General features: G+C 41.8%; 1 protein-coding gene across 2 annotated transcripts in view; it reads left to right on the top strand.

Moving 5' to 3' along the window:
• The window catches only part of LOC137546789 (glutamyl-tRNA(Gln) amidotransferase subunit B, mitochondrial-like), a 185,014-nt gene that overhangs the window by 31,922 nt on the left and 130,938 nt on the right, over positions 1-22,154 (top strand). For both annotated transcript variants that reach the window (XM_068269631.1, XM_068269642.1), the window contains exons 3-4: positions 2,758-2,871; positions 20,040-20,238. In XM_068269631.1, the coding sequence (XP_068125732.1) occupies positions 2,758-2,871; positions 20,040-20,238 (313 nt within the window). The remainder of the gene's footprint in view (positions 1-2,757; positions 2,872-20,039; positions 20,239-22,154) is intronic.

Genomic DNA, 22,154 nt, shown 5'->3' on the forward strand with positions numbered 1-22,154 from the left:
GTTGGGGTTGGCTTTGGGGGCTACATGCTCAATGTTTTTTCTTGTTTGGTAAGAGGTTGTTAATGCTTTGGGCCAGATGAACCGTGTTTTTTTTTTCTTTATAAAAATACAGACATATAAATATTTAAACATTAATTTGGAGCGTGCATTGGTATACAGGGAGTGCAGAATTATTAGGAAAATTAGTATTTTGACCACATCATCCTCTTTATGCATGTTGTCTTACTCCAAGCTGTATAGGCTCGAAAGCCTACTACCAGTTAAGCATATTAGGTGACGTGCATCTCTGTAATGAGAAGGGGTGTGGTCTAATGACATCAACACCCTATATAAGGTGTGCATAACTATTAGGCAACTTCCTTTCCTATGGCAAAATGGGTCAAAAGAAGGACTTGACAGGCTCAGAAAAGTCAAAAATAGTGAGATATCTTGCAGAGGGATGCAGCACTCTTAAAATTGCAAAGCTTCTGAAGCGTGATCATCGAACAATCAAGCGTTTCATTCAAAATAGTCAACAGGGTCGCAAGAAGCGTGTGGAAAAACCAAGGCGCAAAATAACTGCCCATGAACTGAGAAAAGTCAAGCGTGCAGCTGCCAAGATGCCACTTGCCACCAGTTTGGCCATATTTCAGAGCTGCAACATCACTGGAGTGCCCAAAAGCACAAGGTGTGCAATACTCAGAGACATGGCCAAGGTAAGAAACACTGAAAGACGACCACCACTGAACAAGACACACAAGCTGAAACGTCAAGACTGGGCCAAGAAATATCTCAAGACTGATTTTTCTAAGGTTTTATGGACTGATGAAATGAGAGTGAGTCTTGATGGGCCAGATGGATGGGCTTGTGGCTGGATTGGTAAAGGGAAGAGAGCTCCAGTCCGACTCAGACGCCAGCAAGGTGGAGGTGGAGTACTGGTTTGGGCTGGTATCATCAAAGATGAGCTTGTGGGGCCTTTTCGGGTTGAGGATGGAGTCAAACTCAACTCCCAGTCCTACTGCCAGTTTCTGGAAGACACCTTCTTCAAGCAGTGGTACAGGAAGAAGTCTGCATCCTTCAAGAAAAACATGATTTTCATGCAGGACAATGCTCCATCACACACGTCCAAGTACTCCACAGCGTGGCTGGCAAGAAAGGGTATAAAAGAAGAAAAACTAATGACATGGCCTCCTTGTTCACCTGATCTGAACCCCATTGAGAACCTGTGATCCATCATAAAATGTGAGATTTACAAGGAGGGAAAACAGTACACCTCTCTGAACAGTGTCTGGGAGGCTGTGGTTGCTGCTGCACACAATGTTGATGGTGAACAGATCAAAACACTGACAGAATCCATGGATGGCAGGCTTTTGAGTGTCCTTGCAAAGAAAGGTGGCTATATTGGTCACTGATTTGTTTTTGTTTTGTTTTTGAATGTCAGAAATGTATATTTGTGAATGTTGAGATGTTATATTGGTTTTTACTGGTAAAAAATAAATAATTGAAATGGGTATATATTTGTTTTTTGTTAAGTTGCCTAATAATTATGCACAGTAATAGTCACCTGCACACACAGATATCCCCCTAAAATAGCTAAAACTAAAAACAAACTAAAAACTACTTTCAAAAATAGTCAGCTTTGATATTAATGAGTTTTTTGGGTTCATTGAGAACATGGTTGTTGTTCAATAATAAAATTATTCTTCAAAAATACAACTTGCCTAATAATTCTGCACTCCCTGTAGATATTTTCCTTGTCAAAATTCATGTATAAGATGCAACATTGTTTCGATGTCTGGGAATTATGCTTTGGTTTTCCTAAGTGGTATTGCAAGTAATAGTGGCCCTCTTAACAGTGAGTGTGCAGCCAGTATTTTTTTTTCTGACTGCAAGTCCTCAATGCTTAATGAAACAATAGATAGTACCTTAGGTCCACCACAGCTGAATACAAATCCCCAGAGACGTTGTAGAGAGAAGGCCAAGCATATGTACATACAGTATGCCCAAGTGGTTTTAGCAGTATCAGGCAAGTCATGTGTCATGTGAATCATGCTATTATGTAATTACATAACGTCTAATTTCTCATTCTCCTAAAGGCTGCCATACACTGGCAGACTTTCACCCAACGTGAGTACATACATGCTGCAAAGGTATGGTTACAGATCACAGAAGTGCACAGGAGGAAGTGCCCCGGTCAGGTAGAGTGAGTGTATGCTCCACTGGACTAATACTCTGCAGGGGCCCCGAGGGAGCAGTATAGCTTGTGGGAGACCTGGGTGAACCTATCACCAGCTCTAGGCCCCCTGCATAGATTGTGCCTTGTCCCTCCTCTTGCCTCTTTTTGGTCACTAAATTTACCAACCTGTCCGATGAAATGTCGATGCACTTTTGGCTGGAAATGCTGCTTCTACTGAGACAACTGTCCCCATAGCCAATCAACATTTTTCTGGGTTCTCTCCTCTTCACAGGAGTTGAGGTACCTATATACTCTGTAAAGTGATGCAGAAGATGTCTGCCAAAATAACTGTACCCACACTAACGGGTTATATCCCTGATGTTCAGGTTGCTGTAGTCTGATACGCCATGGCTGCAGTAAAGATAAGAAAACCTAGCAAGCAACAATGTGTAGTTAGCAAAGTTTCCTACTGGTCCACCAACTGTTTTGAAAACAGGCAGAATGCTACAAATCTTCATTGCAAAATCTGTTTCACTCTTCCGTCCAATTTGTTGATCTTGCTGCTTGCGTTGATTTTATTTTTGTATTTCTGATTATTTCAGGTGCTCAACAAGCGATGCATAGAAGCCGCAGTGATGACTGGCCTAGCGCTCAACTGCAAAATAAACAAGAAATCCCTATTTGATCGTAAGCACTACTTTTATGCTGACCTTCCTGTAAGTATTTTATGCATCCCGAATAACAGCTTATTTTCCTAATTAAAGTTTACATTATGCATTGAAAATGCCCCCTTAGATTATAGGAACATGCCTCATAAAACGTTTTTTTTTTTATTCCTATTTTCTTGAAAATTAAATAATGCAATAGTTTTATAATGCCTTTGAACTGGAGTTAAACTAATTCTGAAGATTAAATAATACATTGCAGGTTTAATCCATATTCATAGCACTATCTCTCAATGTCCCAGAAAGAAAGCTGACAATGTCCAGTCAAAGTCAAATAGATAAAGACATGATTAGCCTCTTCTGACTTAATAGGTGACATAGTAACCTATCTGTTCTGTCTCATGTTAATTGTTTCTTCATTTTCCCGGAACCTCATGTTACTGGCAAAGAGGAGGCAAGACAACTCCAAATGTAGAAGACTTTGCTTAGAAAATGTACTGCAAAAAAGCAGTGACTGTGGCGCTGATTCTGGAAGCAGGCCAAAATGGGGCTCATAGAACAGACACCCCACTTTTTATATTGTACATAAATTATCTTTATAGCCATGTTGTCAGCACATTTTCCCTGCTGTTGTCATTGGTTTTCTGTATGCACTCCAGCTTCCTCCCGCAACCCAAAAGCATACTGGCAGATTAATAGCCTCCAAACTGCCCATTGCCTGTGGGAAGGACATTAAAGCGGTATAAAACCCTGACATAATATTCAATAAAAACATGTTTTCCTACTTTTTATATGCCATACAACTAGCAGATTTGCTTTTGTGCATAAGTAGTATTATTCATTTAGAAATTATATGTTCCTAAAGTACACTCATTTTACTCTGAGAGCTGACTTTGCATGTTATTTATAACTGCTTTATTCATCCTCTAACTTAATCAGAAAGCATCACAAAGCATTTATGCTTGTCTGACTTTGTTCAGGGGACCCAGCAGTGTGAGAGAAGGCTTTGTTTACATTCCTTACTTGATGCAATTAAACACAAGATAACATTATCTGCAAGTGCGGAAGCGACCAGCTCTGCTGGTAGGGGAGCTTCTAAAGCCTGTGTTAACCCTTACAATTCTGGTTGTAAATAATATGCTGTAAATAATCTATTAGAGCAAAGTAGAAATGCTGGGTTTCATTCCGCTTTAATTTGTAAACCCACTTAGGACAGCCAGCAATATGAATTGCAACGTAAAGTGCTGTAAAACATGTCACTGCAATATACTGTATATGTATACACGTTATAATAATAGGTACTGTTGTCACCATTTTATAAAAGTAACCCTGATATTACTAAAGCAATACACTGGGAGGGAAGAGGCGCACCAAGGAAAAAAGTAAAATTGTCACAATCTATATAAGGGAGAAGAGAGTTCACTTACCTTAAATACAGTACATTTTTAATAGAACACTTACATTTTTTTAAAGTGTTTTATTAAAAATGTGTTTGCTTCATACAAGTCATATGTTGTCTTTGAGGTAAGCAAACCCTTTTATCCCCTATATGGATTGTGACCATTTTTCTTTTTTTCCTCAGGGCACCCCCTTCCCTCCCATTGTATTGTAGTCCCCTATGATCCAGGAGCAATGCTACAAGTTCTGTAAGAATTCTAGAATTCTAGCAATCTTTTTATAGAGTGCAACCTGTCTGGTCCAAAGAAGACCCAAGAATCTGAGTGAGGATGGACTTACCTCCCATGCCTGATACTGTGGTTGCAAGTTCTTGCAAACCACTCTTGTGGGTACTAATTTGCCCTATAAACTAATTTGATCTGGTGTCCAAAACACTAAACTATATATGGCTTCTGGGATATCTGTGTTTTTTTTTTCTTTTCTGGAAGGTTTTACAAACTCCTGAAGACGCTTTGTGAGACCTAATCTCTCAATATTTGATACATGTTCTCCAGGGAGTATTTTAGATGGACTCCGGGGCTACTTGAACTTATACACAATCCATTATAGTAAATTTGAGACTTAAAATGATAGACCATCTATAAGTAAACTTAAATAAGTATTTATGGGAGTTAACTAATTAAAAGCATCCAGAAATGTGCATTGCATATGTGCGAGCAATAATGTGCCAGGTAGCCATGGTTGAGCTGGGAGCTACCTGGCACTTTGCACTATTGCACATTATTTCTAGCACATATGCACGTGTATTCCCTTGATGAAGCCCCAATGTTTAGGGGTGAAACGTTCATGCTGGGTAATTTACTGTGTGTTAATATATGTGTGTGTTGCACCATTATGTAGGCATTTATTTGTGAACTTTATCTAGGGAATAAGATTGGTGTCCTTCCTTAAAATAGCATTGCACTTTTACTCTCATCTTTTACACCTTATTCAGTCCAGAGTAACGTGTGTTTATTATAGATGTTTATATCAGTGTAACCCATTTTTAGGTCTTATGTAATTAAAGTTTTTGTATAAATGAGGCTTAGTTTGTAATCCAGTGCTTCGTGTAAATTTCATTCCCCCCATACACACACATCATTCCCTTATCTGTGATTGGTACACAGGCTGTAGGCAGAAGTGCCCACAGTTTGGCAACCTTGGAACACACCACTCAGGGTGACTTTATCACCATCGTGCTCACAGGTGATATATGGGCCGAAGAGGGTGATTGTGGAGGATTTTTGAAGGAATGTAAATGGGGTGAGGCAGCAAGGAATAACAACAAGCCTGTCCAGATGCAACTTTACTATTCACTTTGGAGTCAAGAGAGTGTGGGTACATTTTTTTGTGCTAATTTAGTTTGTATTTGTGTCAGGTTGTCTCCTTTATTGTTTGACCTTATTTTGGAAGTAGACACCAAGTCTATATTTGAACTCTAATTTTCACTGCTGCTATAACCGTCAGATTCCTCGAGCACGAATGCGGATGCGATTTCGCATTCTATTAAAGTCAATAGGAATCCTGCAAATTCATGTGAGGGGAAAAATCTGATGGCATGCAGCATAAAATTGCATCAAGCGACCGATTCCCATAGACGTGCATGGCACAGTTAGATGGATTCGGCTGCGAGAGGCATCACAGCTGTGCCAGCTCGCAAGATGCATTCTGTGCACAGTGGAAACCTAGCCTAAAACGTTTGTCTTAGAGAGCTGTGTAACATGTCCAATAGGATTGTATGTATAGTTTCAGTCTATTTGCCTGGCTTCTATTTCTGGCTTTTATGTGTAATACACTATATAGCCTAGCAATTGGTTTTGCTTTGATTAGAAAAGGGCAATCAGATGCACTTCCTGATTATTTTGATTGGCCCAATTCCAAGCTGCATAAAATTTGCATGCTATCCGGAATAATTTGGATTTTATTGACCATCTCTAGCCCTGATAACCAATTTGTGCAGTTTATGCCCTCCATATTTATATCATAGTTGTGTTTCCTGGAAACAGCAGTGTTGCAGCACTCCTGTCAAAAGAAAGTTGAGCACTGCTCACCACACCACCCATCCATCCAGGAGCAGGGGCAGCCAGACCCCGCAGACATCAAAGAAAAGGAGGAAAGATCTGCTCGATTGATATGTAAAAAGTCCAATCTTTATTCAAAAAATGTGCACACTAGAGATAGCAAAAAGTTAGCTCACCCGTATCGGAACCTCACACTCGCTCCTTAATCATAGCTATGATTAAAGGAATACTGTAGGGGGGTCGGGGGAAAATGAGTTGAACTTACCCGGGGTTTCTAATGGTACCCCCGCAGACATCCTGTGACCATGCAGCCACTCACCGATGCTCCAGCCCCGCCTCCGGTTCACTTCTGGAATTTCAGACTTTAAAGGCTGAAAACCACTGCGCCTGCGTTGCCGTGTCTTCGCTCCCACTGATGTCACCAGGAGCGCACTTGTGCAGGCACAGACCATACTGGACCTGCGCAGTACGCTCCTGGTGACATCAGTGGGAGCGAGGACACGGCATTGCAGGCGCATTGGTTTTCAGACTTTAAAGTCTGAAATTTCAGAAGTGAACCCGAGGCGGGGCTGGAGCATCGGTGAGTGGCTGCATGGGCACAGGATGTCTGCGGGGGACCATTAGAAACCCCGGGTAAGTTCAACTCATTTTCCCCCGACCCACCCCCCCCCCCCTACAGTATTCCTTTAAGGAGCAAGTGTGAGGCTCCGATATGTGTGAGCTAACTTTTTTGTTATGTCCAGTGTGCACATTTTTTGAATAAAGTTTTGAATTTTTACATACTGGTCGATTGGATGTTTCCTCCTTTTTATTACTGTTACAGCACTCCTCAAAGAGGAACTTTAGCGAAAAGGGGCAAAAGTAAATAAATAAATGGCAAAGTGAGAAGTTAAAAAATAGAAGAAAGATCAAGAAATGATTAATATTCCATGTAACTTGTTCCTATTGTTTGATCCACTATCAGCCTGCACGTCATCATCTTTACTACTGGCAGACAAAAAAAAAACAGACAGCACCAACTGCTATTATTTATAAGCACAATGTGACAGGCTAAAGGGTTGTTTTTTCATACAGTAGATGTACACATGCACAGAGGGTGATATTAGCAGTTAGAAACAACTGTTAATTCCCACAATGCAGTGAGGCTCCCATAGTGTGATGTCAGGACCTAGGTCCTGACATCACGCTGTGGCCGGGGAATGGGGGGTCACCAGAAAATAGGCCATACATACCCCCCTTGTAAAAAGGTAAAGATCTCTCATGGGAAAAAGGGTATCAGCTACTGATTGGGTGAAATTCAATCCTTGGTTACAGTTTCTCCTTATGTAAATATATGACTTTATTTAGCATGCTTTGTGACAGAACAAATGTTTCCATCATAAAGTAATCAGAATTTCTATTTAAATCTTTCAGTTCCGATTAGGAAAATGAAAAACTATAAATTGAAGTGCAACACTAAAACTTCTTTCAAACCTTACATAAGATGAGACAGATTATTCCAATACATTTCTGTGGTGATCTCCGCTTTTAAATTCTGCTGCAATAATAGCTTTGAGGAGAACAGTTTGCCTTTAGGTATTTACAGATGAGGCTCTGTTGTCATACAGCTGACTGCTTCCTGTCAGCTCAGCAAAGACCAAGTTGATTGTCAGGTGGGACAGCCACTTCAGTGAAATGCAGAAAAGTGCTGAACTAGAGATTCTTTTCTTCCCTGCTTTATCACAACTTCTTACAGCTACACCAAAGCTCTCATCTTCATGTAGTGCTTCTGAGCAGATGAATACTTAACAAGGCTAATGTAAGGCACTGTGGAGAATCTGTCATTGCCTTCAAGATTTTTATTTACAGCAAATGGATTGCCCTCCACTTGGCTCATATTCCAAAGCTAAAAGACCAATGGGTTCAAAATGGCCATTCACATCACTACACTGTGCACCAGCTATTTGAAAATAAAACCTACAGAAAGCATTTTGATGCATTGTTGTTTCCCTACTCAGGTCGGTTTTGTATGAAGTGCAGGTCTTGATGTTATTATGGCATGGTAATATTGTCAATACAGTGCAGGAGCTCACATGTTTTGTTATGTCTATGGACATCTTCCATATCAATACTGGGATAAAGCAGAACATTTTGTTTTCTTTGATTTTAAAGATGGAGTACTGTCATTGCATTATTATATTTATAGATTGATATATCAATGACATTTTCTGCATAACTATACACTTAAGAATTCATATCGCTATCTATCCCTCAAAGAACTCACTATCTAATCTCGTAGTCAATTTTGAAAGGACACACACAATCCTGCAGTACTAAATTAGTGACTGGATGAAACCCATGCAAACACCGGGAGATCACACACACACACACACATACACTATGAATATTTGGTGAAGTTTACTGATACCCAAGACACTTACATTAAATCTCCTCCCCGCCACCAAACACTATTCTCCTGTTTAATGTTAAACTCTTCCTGATGGCTGAAGCTGCTGGTTGAGGGTGGTCTGGGGCTGCCGTACACTTGCTGGATTCTCGGCTGAGGCGGTCATTATTGGACGCCATGGCTGAGTTTCATGTGTACAGGGTTTTAGACATCAAGAGAGGGATAACATAAAGAGGGATCACTTTAGCAGAGCGGTAGATGAGGGCATTGTTCTCTCCACTTACCCCAGTGCTGAGTGATGAGACTCCTGCCCCCCCCCCCCTCACACACACATAGCAACAGGATGGCGCATCTGTAGAGTATTTGCCCTTCAGTGTCGCCTTAGGAATCGAGTACAGATTCCTGCCAGGCGACATGCCTTGTACATGTGTATGAGGCTTTAGCCTAACCTCCCCCCAATGCCAGATCTTTAGTTAGGCTCATGCATTGTTCTTGCCATTCACTCCACCCGCCAGAAGCCTCTCCATCGTGTGCCGCATAACCTCCCTCCCCCTTTCTGCACAGCCTCGACCTGTTAGATCTTCAGTCTCCGTTGACCCTCCCACGAAGGAAGAGGTGTTGCCCAGTAGTGGAATCTAAGTGACCATGGGTCTTCACCCACACCCCGCGGGGGGTGCAGGACTTCGCTGCCTAGTGCCCACCAGGTCACTACTGAGATTACCTCAGCAAGTGGTCAGGAGAACAATTGAACAATGCTAATTGTGATATAGACTTGGTCAGACAGTAGCCAGAGGTCCAGGGCAGGCGGCATTATACGGAGGTCGGGGTCACAAGCCAGAGGTCGGTGCAGGCGGCAATAAATGTTAGTCCAGAAACAGAGCCAAGGGTCGGGGCAGGCGGAGATCATCAGAAACGGGGTCACAAGCCAAGGGTCACAATGAGAAATCCAATCAGAAGTTAACAGGACAGGCACAACTGTTCACCAGACATGGTTAGCCAAGCTGTCAGAACGAGCAGCACTGTAGTTGAGGGCAGTGCTGCTTTTATACTGAACATTGGTGGCGAAATCAACGCATGCACAGAGAACACGTAACATTGCGCATGTGCGCGTAGCGTTTTACGCACGTAACATTTTGTGCGCATGCGTGTATCATGCAACGCCATATGCCAAGCCGAAAGCAAACACAAAAGACCCAGCGGGCCCCCGTGCGTGCGCACGAAGGAACACGTGCGGGAAGGCCGCCGACGGCTGCCATGGTGAGTGTGACATTGACCCCCCTTCCCCCCACCAGGGGCAACCTCCAGGTGCTCCCAGGGCTTGGCTTGTCAGGAAATATTTGGTGGGACAATCTGACCAGTCTAGGAGCATGCACATCACAGGCTGGTTCCCAGGAAATCTCCTCTACTCCAAAACCTTCCATTTAATCAGATATTGGAGAGAATTCCTCACTCTCCTGCTATCCAGGATCTTTTCCACCTCAAACTCTTCTAAGCCTTCTATGAGAACTGTTTGAGGGGGATCAGAGGAGCGACCAGGGAAGTTGTTAGGCACCACCTTCTTCAGGCAGGAGACATGAAAAACAGGATGGACTTGAAGAGAAGCAACTTGAATGCCACTGGATTGATTTGTTGCAAACAGGGAAAGGACCAATAAATCTAAGAGCTAACTTCTTGGAAGGACAGCGTAGCTTAAGATTTGCAGTGAAAAGCCAGACGAGGTCCCCTGGGGACAAGTCCGGACCTTCTTTCCTGAGCCTGTCAGCGAACTTCTTTCCTCTTTCTTGGGTTTGCTTTAAGGCACTGTGAATGGTGTCCAAGTTATTCTGAATAGTTGAAAATCTCTCCTGCACTCCAGGACAGGCCGAGGAGAAATCCAGACCAGGCAGAAATGAGGGATGGAATTATTGTAAGAAAATTCAGCAGTAGCCAACAGAGAATACCAGTCGTCTTGGGAAGCGGAAGTGAAACATCTGATGTATTGCTCCAGGGTTTGATTTGTCCTGTGTTTGACCATTGGATTGGGGGTGGTACCCGGAGGGAAGAGTAAGCTTTCAAGGCCCCTGCAGAATTCTTGCCAGAATTGGGAAGTAAATTGCATTCCCCGGTCAGACACAATATTGGACGGTAACCCATGGAGTCGAACAATCTCCCGGATGAAAGTTTGAGCAGTTTCTGCAGCGGAGGGAACGTGCTTGAACGGTAGGAAATGGTCCACCTTGGAAAAAACGATCTACCACCACCAGGATGGTAGTGAACCCTTCAGAGGGAGGTAGGTCCGCCACAAAGTCCATAGCAATGTCCCTCCATGGTTGGGTTGGAACAGGAAGAGGATTCAAAAATCCCCAAGGTCGGGTACGAGCATTCTTGGATCGTGCACAAGTCTCACATGAGGTAACATAAGAACTACAGTCTTTGGATAACTCAGGCCACCTGAAATTTCTCTGCACAAGTTCTCTAGTCCAGTTGACCCTAAAGTGTCCAGATAATCTGCTGTCGTGGCAAGCTTGAAGTACAGACAGACGTGCCCAGGCGGGGACAATGATCTTGCTGTGGAAATAATAAAGACCTTCCTTAACTGGTAGATCCAGAGGCGTGCTAAGACAGGATGAGGCTTGTTTGACGGGATCCAACAGACTGGACTGCAAGAGTAAAAAAATGTTGAGGGGACAGGATGTTCTCAGGTATTGGATCAGGAACAGTCTCTGACTGAAACATCCGAGACAGAGGGTCTGGTTTGGTATTTTTAGATCCGGGGCGATAAGTTAAATGATAGTTGAATCTGGAGAAAAAAGTGACCACCGAGCTTGACGTGGCCTCAGTGTTTTGGCAGTTCGAAGATATTCCAGGTTATTGTGATCTGTGAGTATTAGTATTGGCTGCTCTGCACCCTCCAGAAGATCATGCCATTCTTCGAGAGCGGCCTTTATAGCAAAGAGTTCGCGGTCAGCAACATCATAATTTCTCTCTGTGGTACTTGGCTTTCTAGAAAAGAAGGCAACCGGATGTAGGATGGCTTTTGGACCAAACCGCTGGGAGAGGATGGCACCCACAGCTACTTCAGATGCGTCCACCTCCAAGACAAAGGCTTTAGCAGGATCAGGATCTTTCAGGATAGTTGCGGAGGTAAAACAAGACTTAAGTTTCTGAAAAGCAGACTGAGCCTCAGGAATCCAATGGAAAGATCTGCGAGTACTGGTCAGCTGAGTAATGGGAGCCACAATCTCTGAAAAATTCCTGATTAATTCTCTGTAGAAGTTGGCGCAACCAATAAAGTGCTGTACTGATTTACAGTCCACAGGTACTGGCCAGTCAAGGATAGCCGAGACCTTTTGAGGGTTCATCTCTACCCCTCCAGGGAAGATCTTCAGGCACAGGAATTGTATATTCACTTTGTCAAACTCGCGTTTTTCAGGTTTGGCGTATAGTCCATGAGTACGGAGGTGTGCCAGGACCTTTCTTACATGAACACAATGTTCCTCTTGGGAAGGAGAGAAAATAAGGATTTGTTAGAGGCTATGATGCCAGAGGTCGGGGCAGGTGGCAATAAATGGTAGTCCAGAAACATAGCCAAGAGTCGGGGCAAGCGGAGATCAGCAGAAGTCGGGGTCACAAGCCAAGGGTCACTACGAGAAATTCAATCAGAATTTAACAGGACAGGAACAACGGTTCACCGGACACGGTTAGCCAAGCTGTCAGAACGAGCAGCACTGTAGTTGAGGCAGTGCTGCTTTTATACTGAACATTGGCACCGAAATCAGCACTCTGCGCATGCACAACGCCATACGCCGACCTGGAAGCGAACACAAAAGACCCAGCGAACCACCGCGCATGCGCTCAAAGGAGCACGTGCGGGAACGCCGCGGATGGACACCATGGTGAGTGTGACACGTCCCCAAACTGTCAACTGAAGGATCAGGTCCCTGTCCTTGTACGCGTGTACGAAACTTTTCTTGAACAGAATATTCTAAAGTAAGCTTAAAGGGAGCCTGGAGTAAGAGGAATTTAGGGCTGACATATGTATTCCCTTTTAAACAATGCAAATTGCCTCGCTACCCTGCTGATCCTCGGCCTTTAATACTGTAAAGCTACGTACACACATCTGATTTTTACAAACTACGGGTCAGTTTGAAGAAATCAGGCGTGTGTACACGCCTTTAGCCACAGACTCGGCACTAGATCGCAGAACAGGTGCTCTGACTGAAGTCTGACTGGATAAGTCACATGCTTGTTTCAGGTGTGTTATTCAGACACTACTATATTTAATAAATATGGCAGCGTCCATATCCTTCTCACTTCAGGTTCCTTTTAACCCTTTACAATCCACTGTCTGACCGTTCCACCCCAGCTTCTGATTTTGGACTGTGTCCAATAAGGATAAATACAGCTGGCACTGGAGTCGTCCTCCCCAGATCTAGTCCAGCCTGACATCAGCCCCTTTAGATCTGCAGTACATAAAGTTAAGAGCTTTGAGAACATACCTGACCATGAAAATGGATTGGAAAGGGTTAAACCAACCAAACTGTCTGGCTGACTAATCCTTGTGACTGGAGTCGTCTAATTGGGCAGTAGTAATAAGTGTTTTGGGGTTTTTCTGTTATTGCTTTATTTTTAGTTAAAAAAAAAAAGTGTTTTCAGAAGTTTTATCTGTGGAAAGCATGTGAGCTGCTTTTGTCACATGAAGTTGCTCAGTTTGTTAGAGGCTATGATGCCTTTAGAGGTCCTTTTGATAAGTAAGATTTCCAGATGGCCAGATGCTAATTATTATGGTTTAATTTTCAGGAAGACTGATAGATAATTTTTCCTTCTAAATATGAGCAGCTTAATGAGAATGAATGTTCTCATGCATCAGTGTTTTGGTGACCTTGCCCACTCCTGCACAGAGTGATAAAAAGTGGAAATTCATCAATCCGTTTGGTACATGTGTATAAACACTCTCAACGCTCCTCTTGTGATGAATTAACTTAATGTACTGTGTCTTCTATTCCTGAGTATTTAATCATGCAGTGATATCCAGCATTTTAAATCTTGCATTGATATTCAGACATGTCTTCAGTCCAGTCACAATTTTACACACCGAGGGAGAAAAAGGAAAAGTTTCACCGGTTTAGCTAAGGACAATGCTTAATGTCTCACTGGGCTTAAAAGTTGCTCAGTCGTCTGTGTTTAAAGGAAACCTGAGACAATTAAAAACAAAAATATACATACCTATCCTCCCAATCCACTTGGATTATCTTCTTGGCGGCCTGGTAATTCCTCCAGTCGGGGGACTGTGCAGTGCATGCCCGACTGCACGCATGCATGTTCTCATCGCCGGAAGCGTTGTGCACCTGCTCAGTATGCTCCTGGCCATGGGAGTGCGACGAGGAACGCACTCAGCCGGTGCACCTGTGCCAACTGGACCTGACTGGTGGATTTAACAGGCCACCTAGTGTTGGATCCAGGCAGCCTGGGAGGACGGCAAAAGACCAATCAGCCTGAAGGGGGCTGGAGGAAGCACCAGGCATGTGTGTATATATATATATATATATATATATATATATATATATATATATATATATATATATATATATATATATATATATATATATATATATTTATTATTTTTTTTTTTTTTCATTGTCTCAACTACACTTTAACTACTTCTTGAAAACAAGGCAGTATATCTACTCTCTGCTGGTGGCTACTAATGGCTCCAGTGGCATAGATATATGCACTCCGCTGCTTCTGCATTTTGCGCACTCCCACGTGCATTTCCCATTCATTGATCTAAGTGCCTTTGACCAATGATCACTGGCATCAATGAGATGCCATGCGGTCGTTGACAAAATAAAAATGAAAGCATATACACGTTACTTCTTGTAACGCGTGTATGTAGCAATCAGAACACATTAGGAATAAACTGGGGGGGGGGGGGGGGCAGGGGAATCGGGCATGTAGTGGTCACATAGTAAATTAAACCGTAATACATTACACTACATTCTAGCACATGCATTTCCCATTGAAATTAACCCCTTATCTCCCCTACTCTCCCATCGTTACCAAAATAAATTATTTGTATTTATATTAAATACATAAATAGTTACCTTAGGGACTCAACTTTTTCTATATGTATGCCATAAGGGCCCGTTTCCACTAGCGCGAATTCGCATGCAGACAACGCATGCGGATTCGCATAGGCAATACAAGTGGATGGGACTGTTTCCACTTCTCAGTTTTCATTTGCGTTTTTATGTGCAGGATTTTTCTGCACGGTAGACCCTGCAGAATTCACCTGCGTGTGGAATGCAGGCGAATCGCAGGCAATGTATTTAATAGGGAAATCGCATGCGTTTTTTGCCGCGATTTCGCGTGCGATTCCGCATTGAAAGTAATGTAAATTGACACAGGCAGTGACATGGTTAAAATCGCATATACCCTGCCTATGCGAAATCGCATGCGAAATCGCGGCAAAAAACGCATGCGGAATCGCATCCGCATGCGATTTTGTCAGCGGTGATATGCGGCGATTTCGCACCGCACTAGTGGAAACGGGCCCTAAGGGTTTTAATACTGTTATTTTTGCAAGTAAGGACTTGTAATTAGTGATGGATACAAAACTGAAAAAAACACCTTCATTTCCAAATACAATTTTGTCACTATGCATTGTACTAGGGAGATCAATTAACCTTCCCAGCGTTCAATTTCCCCAGGATTTTTGTGTAACCAGTGATAAAATTTATTTTTAAAACTTTTTTTTTCCTGTAACTTGCCAAAATGTGTCAAGCAAGGGTCTAGTATACAGTGCAGGAGAGTATTGATGTGTATGCATGTTTATACTGTTCACAGCATGTTTTTTTGAACGGACATTTCTGTCCATACCGCTAGGGAGGTTAAACGTTGTAATAACCGGAACATACATTTAGAATAAACTAATTCTTAGCTAAATATACCACCTAAAGAAAGCCTCATTGGTGATGGAAAAAACAAGATATAGATAATTTTGTTGTGATAAATAGTGATAACGTTATTGGTGGTGAATAAAAGGGAGGAGCGCTGGAATGTGAAAATTGCTCTGGTCAATAGGGAAAAAAAACTCCTCAGTGGTGAAGTGGTTAAGCAGAACACAAGTCCAGTATAATAAAATGAGTGTTTGCTGCTGAGTAAGTTAAGAGATGTAATGTGTGATAACTACAGCAGAGTTTGAGGTAGGTTATTTGATATATGTAAGTTGTTTTTACCTGTTACAGGAATTATATTGCTGTTCAGTGAGTATTTGTTTCAGAGGATCCTGCCAGACTACTCACAGGCTGCTCATTAGATCATCACATTATAATACTGGTGATTAGAGATGTTGCAATGTTCTCATTAAACAGTTTGAGGACTCATGTGTGCAGAAAACAATGACCAACAGATTATAGCAAAACCTTAATTTAAACATAAAGACAAAGTGGATAACATCAATTCCACTTTTGCATTTATAGACCGCATATTCATATTATCAAATTAACCAAGTTTTCCTCCAAGAAATAGGAAGATTTATATAAAATACAATACCCTTCATGGTGCTTTGTGTTGGTGAAAATCTCAAGGGCTGCCTCCCAATAGAATTGTGGGATGATGGTGTAATTTGTAACACGTAAGGTGTGTATGCAGAGCCATGGACTATATGGGTTACATTATAAGAAGGTAGGTGCTACCACAAGTCATAGGAGCAAAACCAATATGTCTTCCACCATCAGGAAAATATAAGACAAGTAAGCAGATTAGTTTTGTTTTTACAGGCCTTATAAGGGGCTATTTATGGACAGTTAGGTTTCTTTAGAGCCTGGGCAGTTTTGACAAGCATGAGTCTTAGTTTTGCTCAGTCCTGATTTACACTGTTAAAGTGTACCCAAGGTGACGCGACATGAGATAGACTTGTGTATGTACAGTACAAAACATATTAAAGAGACTCCGTAACAAAAATTGCATCCTGTTTTTTATCATCCTACAAGTTCCAAAAGCTATTCTAATGTGTTCTGGCTTACTGCAGCACGTTCTACTATCACAGTCTCTGTAATAAATCAACTTATCTCTCTCTTGTCAGACTTGTCAGCCTGTGTCTGGAAGGCTGCCAAGTTCTTCAGTGTTGTGGTTCTGCTATGAACTCCCCCTGCCAGGCCCCTCTATGCACACTGCCTGTGTGTTATTTAGATTAGAGCAGCTTCTCTCTTCTCTCATCTTTTACAAGCTGGATAAATCGTCCTCTGAGCTGGCTGGGCTTTGACATAGTGAGGAATTACAGACAAGGGCAAAGCTGTTTGCAGGAAGAAAAGAGCAGCCTATAACTTCAGTGCATGAGAGATGCAGGGGGAAAGAAACACACAAATGATCTCTTGAGATTCAAAAGGAAGGCTGTATATAGCCTGCTTGTGTATGGATGTATTTTCTATGTGTGGACATACTGTACATCAACCTACTTCCTGTTTTGGTGGCCATTTTGTTTGTTTATAAACAAACTTTTTAAAACTGTTTTTAACCACTTTTATTGCGGCGGGGAGCGGCGAAATTGTGACAGAAGGTAATAGGAGATGTCCCCTAACACACTGGTATGTTTACTTTTGTGTGATTTTTAACAATACAGATTCTCTTTAATAACCAGGCTGTTTTTTTATTATTATTATTTTGCTGCCTGAAAGAGTTTATTTTCAGGCATGCAAGGGACAGTCTTGTGGGTACCTTGTTGGGAATCTAGTAAGCCTCACTGATAAGCAAATTGCTTATTTCTTGGCATAATACAACTTCTAAGGGCAGGGGAGTGATAGAAAAAAGGTCAATAGTTTATGTACTTTAATTCCGGGACACTTAATAGACTGCCATTGAGAAGGAACAATAAGACATTCAATCTACTTTGTAAATTTTTAAATATAAAATGAAACCATGGGGTTATCTAAAAAAAAGTCATTAGAAGTAGTAGGAGGATAAATACAGTTGTTTATCTCATTAGTTTATTTTAATCTTGGTTTCAATAAATACTTGTGCCCATGCTACAGTACAATCACGACATCCACACCACAGGCTGGTCACGTGCTGAGTATGGTAGCGCAAAGGGAACACAATTATGCAGACTGTGCCTAATGTTGGCAGCGTGCAAAGACGGAATAAAAGCTTGGTTTATTGCACATAATAAATTCAAAATCCTGACCCAGACAAAGGTTACCTTGCCTGGGGCACCAAATAGGCCAGAAATGGCCTTGATACTACTAAACGATTTTAAGATATCTGTTCATTTCAGCAAGTAACATTTTATCAAACTGTTCAGGCAAGCTGTACTTTACAGAACATAACATTTTATTGGGTCTTAGCCCCACTCTATAATGATTGCAATATTGCTGCTAAGGTGTGTTCCTCACAAATTACGCATAGCAAGTCTTACCTACTAAGTGAGGTGCTTTCTCATTTAATGCTGAGGACCATTCAGAACACAGCAGACTGCTGCAGTGAAAGCAATTTCCACCCTGCTCACAGCCGCCTGGCTCCCATTTACTTCCATTAGGATGCATGCATTGCCTCGTCTTTAAATGATATTTTATACGCCTAAGTGCCGTATTTATCAGGTAAAACCTGATTAGTATGTGTGCTCTGTGAGGACAAATCCTAGCAGGTATCTTGCTGTATGGATTTAGCCTGGGTTTTAAACACTGAAAAATTTCTTGTTACAATTTACCATAAGTTATATTATAACTTTCTTATTTCTTAGTTAAAATAATATAAAAATGTAAAGGTTGGTTTCCAGACGTCAAACTGAAGCAAAAACTTGTACATTCTGCTATCTTGATAGTACTTAATGTACAAAATAAATCTCTGGCCAGAGGACATGACCTGATGCCTGATAATCCAAAGGGGTAGTCTGACCACTTCTAGCTGAAGATGTCCGGTCACTGACTGTCATCTGACCACTTCTAGCTGAAGATGTCCGGTCACTGACTGTCATCTGACCACTTCTAGCTGAAGATGTCCAGTCACTGACTGTCATCTGACCACTTCTAGCTGAAGATGTCTGGTCACTATTGTCATCTGACCCCTTCTAGCTGAAGATGTCCAATCACTGACTGTCATCTGACCACTTCTAGCTGAAGATGTCCAGTCACTGACTGTCATCTGACCACTTCTAGCTGAAGATGTCTGGTCACTATTGTCATCTGACCACTTCTAGCTGAAGATGTCTGGTCACTATTGTCATCTGACCCCTTCTAGCTGAAGATGTCCAATCACTGACTGTCATCTGACCACTTCTAGCTGAAGATGTCCAGTCACTGACTGTCATCTGACCACTTCTAGCTGAAGATGTCGGGTGACTTACTGTCATCTGAACACTTGTAGCTGAAGATGTCGGGTGACTTACTGTCTTCTGACCACTTCTAGCTGAAGATGTCTGGTCACTGACTGTTGTCTGACTACTTCTAGCTAAAGATGTCCAGTCACTGACTGTCATCTGACCACTTCTAGCTGAAGATGTCTGGTCACTGACTGTCATCTGACCACTTCCAGCTGAAGATGTCAGGTGACTTAAATCTTCCCAGTGGAAATGTCAGGTGTCCCACCTTCCAGGTTGTCCAATTTAGCTGTTTATCCAATTTGTTTTTTGCAAAATCCTTAAATAAGAATGTGAATGGCCATGCAGGTCATGACAACTTTTTGTCAGAACTCCAGCTTATTTTTATTACTCATGTTCTTTGCAATATGTAACAATTGCCTCAGGGCCAAGATGGCCCCTGGTTCAAAAAGGACATAGAGGGAAATAAAGGCTGTTTGCATCAATATGTAATTGTCAAGCACACTTGAAGTGAGAGGAATATGGAAGCTTGTTTCATATATGTGACAGACACTACCACAGTCAAAGAGATCAGCAGGACTGTCAGGCAAATGGTATTGTTTAAAAGGAAATTAATATGGCAGCCTCCATATGCCTCTCATACTTTAACTTGTTTAAATGTGAGTAATAGAGAGAAGATGGAGTTGTGGTATAAAAATATTCTGCTTGGACTTTTGTCAGTAAACAGAAAATCTATTATACTTGTCTCCTTTCCTCATCAGAAAAGGATACAGGTATGGCTGATATCTGTGCATGTCCACATTTATTTTATATTCTATTTATGCTTGGTAGCTGTTGGATGAAAAAACTACATGTTAGACATCTAATAGCATGAACTTTACATCATATCTAAATAGAGATGCTCTATGTATCTTCAGGATAAAATTCCTCTGCTAGGCCTTGTGTGTCGGGACATACAGTAACAAATTGATGCTTACCTTTACTGGTACTAAATGTTATAGTGAGTCATATGCCAAATTACAAGATGTAATTAACCAGAATTAGAAAATGCATTTTGTTAATGTTTTATGTTATTATGCAGGCTGGTTATCAAATTACTCAGCAGAGACTTCCAATTGCAGTGAATGGGCTTCTTACCTACCGCTATCAAGTAGGACCAAAATGGAGTGATATGATCACCAAGTGCGTCAGGATTATACAAGTCCAGCTGGAACAGGATAGTGGCAAAAGTCTCCATGATGACTCTAACCGGCAGACACTCATTGATTTAAACAGAGCTGGTGAGTGTGTTGACTGTGTTGAGCAAGCTTCTATTTGTTGCTTGAAGATTTCACTTAAAGAGAATCTGTATTGTTAAAATCGCACAAAAGTAAACATACCAGTGCGTTAGGGGACAACTCCTATTACCCTCTGACACAATTTTGCCGCTCCTCGCCGCATTAAGTGGTTAAAAACAGTTTTAAAAAGTTTGTTTATAAACAAACAAAATGGCCACCAAAACAGGAAGTAGGTTGATGTACAGTATGTTCACACATAGAAAATACATCCATACACAAGCAGGCTGTATACAGCCTTCCTTTTGAATCTCAAGAGATCATTTGTGTGTTTCTTTCCTCCTGTTCTCATGCACTGAAGTTTCAGGCTGCATGTTTCTTCCTGCAAACAGCTTAGCCCTTGTCTGTAATTCTTCAGTATGTGAAAGCCCAGCCAGCTCAGAGGACAATTTATCCAGCTTGTAAAAGATAAGAGAGAAGAGAGAAGCTGCTCTAATCCTAAATAACACACAGGCAGGGTGCATGGAGGGGCCTGGAAGGGGGAGTTCATAGCAGAACCACAACACTGAAGAACTTGGCAGCCTTCCAGACACAGGCTGACAAGTCTGACAAGGGAAAGATACATTGATTTATTACAGAGACAGTGATAGTATAAAGTGCTGCAGTAAGCCAGAACACATTAGAATAGCTTTTTGAACTTGTAGGATGATAAAAAACAGGATGCAATTTTTGTTACGGAGTCTCTTTAAAGAGAATCTGTACTATGAAAATCTTACATAAATAAACGTACCAGCCTGTTTGTTGTCTTCTCCTAGCCCCCTCTATGACATTATCGCCACTCCCCGCTGCTTTCTTGGTGATAAAATCACTTTTTTATTCATTGTTTTTGTAAACAAAGAAGATGGCCACCAAACAAGATATACGTCATCAGAGCAGGTGCCTGTTTTCAGTGGCTCCTCTCAAGCCTGACTTGACTGCAGGAATGTTACTCCCACATGTTGCCTTAGCTGCTTGTCTGGGCTCTGCACTGATCGCTCTGCACTCACATCTGTTTGAAATGTCACAGCTCCATGAGCCTCGCAGACACGCTGGCTGTAGGGGGTGTGCATAACTTGTCCCTATCACAGCAGAGGCAGCTCCTTCCTCCCTGGGTTGACAAAGCTTGACAAAGAAGATTAGATATACTACAGAGACAGTGCAACTAGAAAAGGCTGCAGTAATCCAGACCACATTAGAACAAGTATAGGAACTTATAGGATAGACGAAATAAGGTTTAACATTTTTCTTTAATAGACTGTACATACTACATCATGATGTTTGCTTTCTTTGTTTGATCACATTGACTATCACCTGTAGTTTTTACAGTCAGGGATGTTAGCTTAAAGAGGAACTCCAGTGAAAATAATGTAATAAAAAGGTGCTTCATTTTTACAATAATTATGTATAAATGATTTAGTAAGTGTTTGCCCATTGTAAAATCTTTCCTCTCCCTGATTTACATTCTGACATTTATCACATGGTGACATTTTTACTGCTGACAGGTGATGTCAGTGGAAGGAGATGCTGCTTGCGTTTTTGGCAGTTGGAAACCGCTGTAAACAGCTGATATTTCCCACAGTGTGAGGGCAAGACCTCAGTGCTGTGAGGCACTGACATAATTTGTGGGAGGGGTTTCACCACAAGATTAGCCATACAGAGCCCCCTGATGATCTGTTTGAGAAAAGGAATAGATTTCTCATGGGAAAGGGGGTATCGGCTACTGATTGGGATGAAGTTCAGTCCTTGGTCACGTTTTCTTTTTTAACTCTTATTTCAGGCAAAAAATGTTTTTTTTTATGTCTGTGTATCTACTCGGCTGCAAAGTCTTGGCTGAGACTGTCCTCAACGGCTGCCGCAGTCAAGTTTCATCCAGTTTGTGTGTA

The sequence above is a fragment of the Hyperolius riggenbachi genome, chromosome 1, assembly GCF_040937935.1.
Source record: "Hyperolius riggenbachi isolate aHypRig1 chromosome 1, aHypRig1.pri, whole genome shotgun sequence".
Lineage (NCBI taxonomy): Eukaryota > Metazoa > Chordata > Amphibia > Anura > Hyperoliidae > Hyperolius > Hyperolius riggenbachi.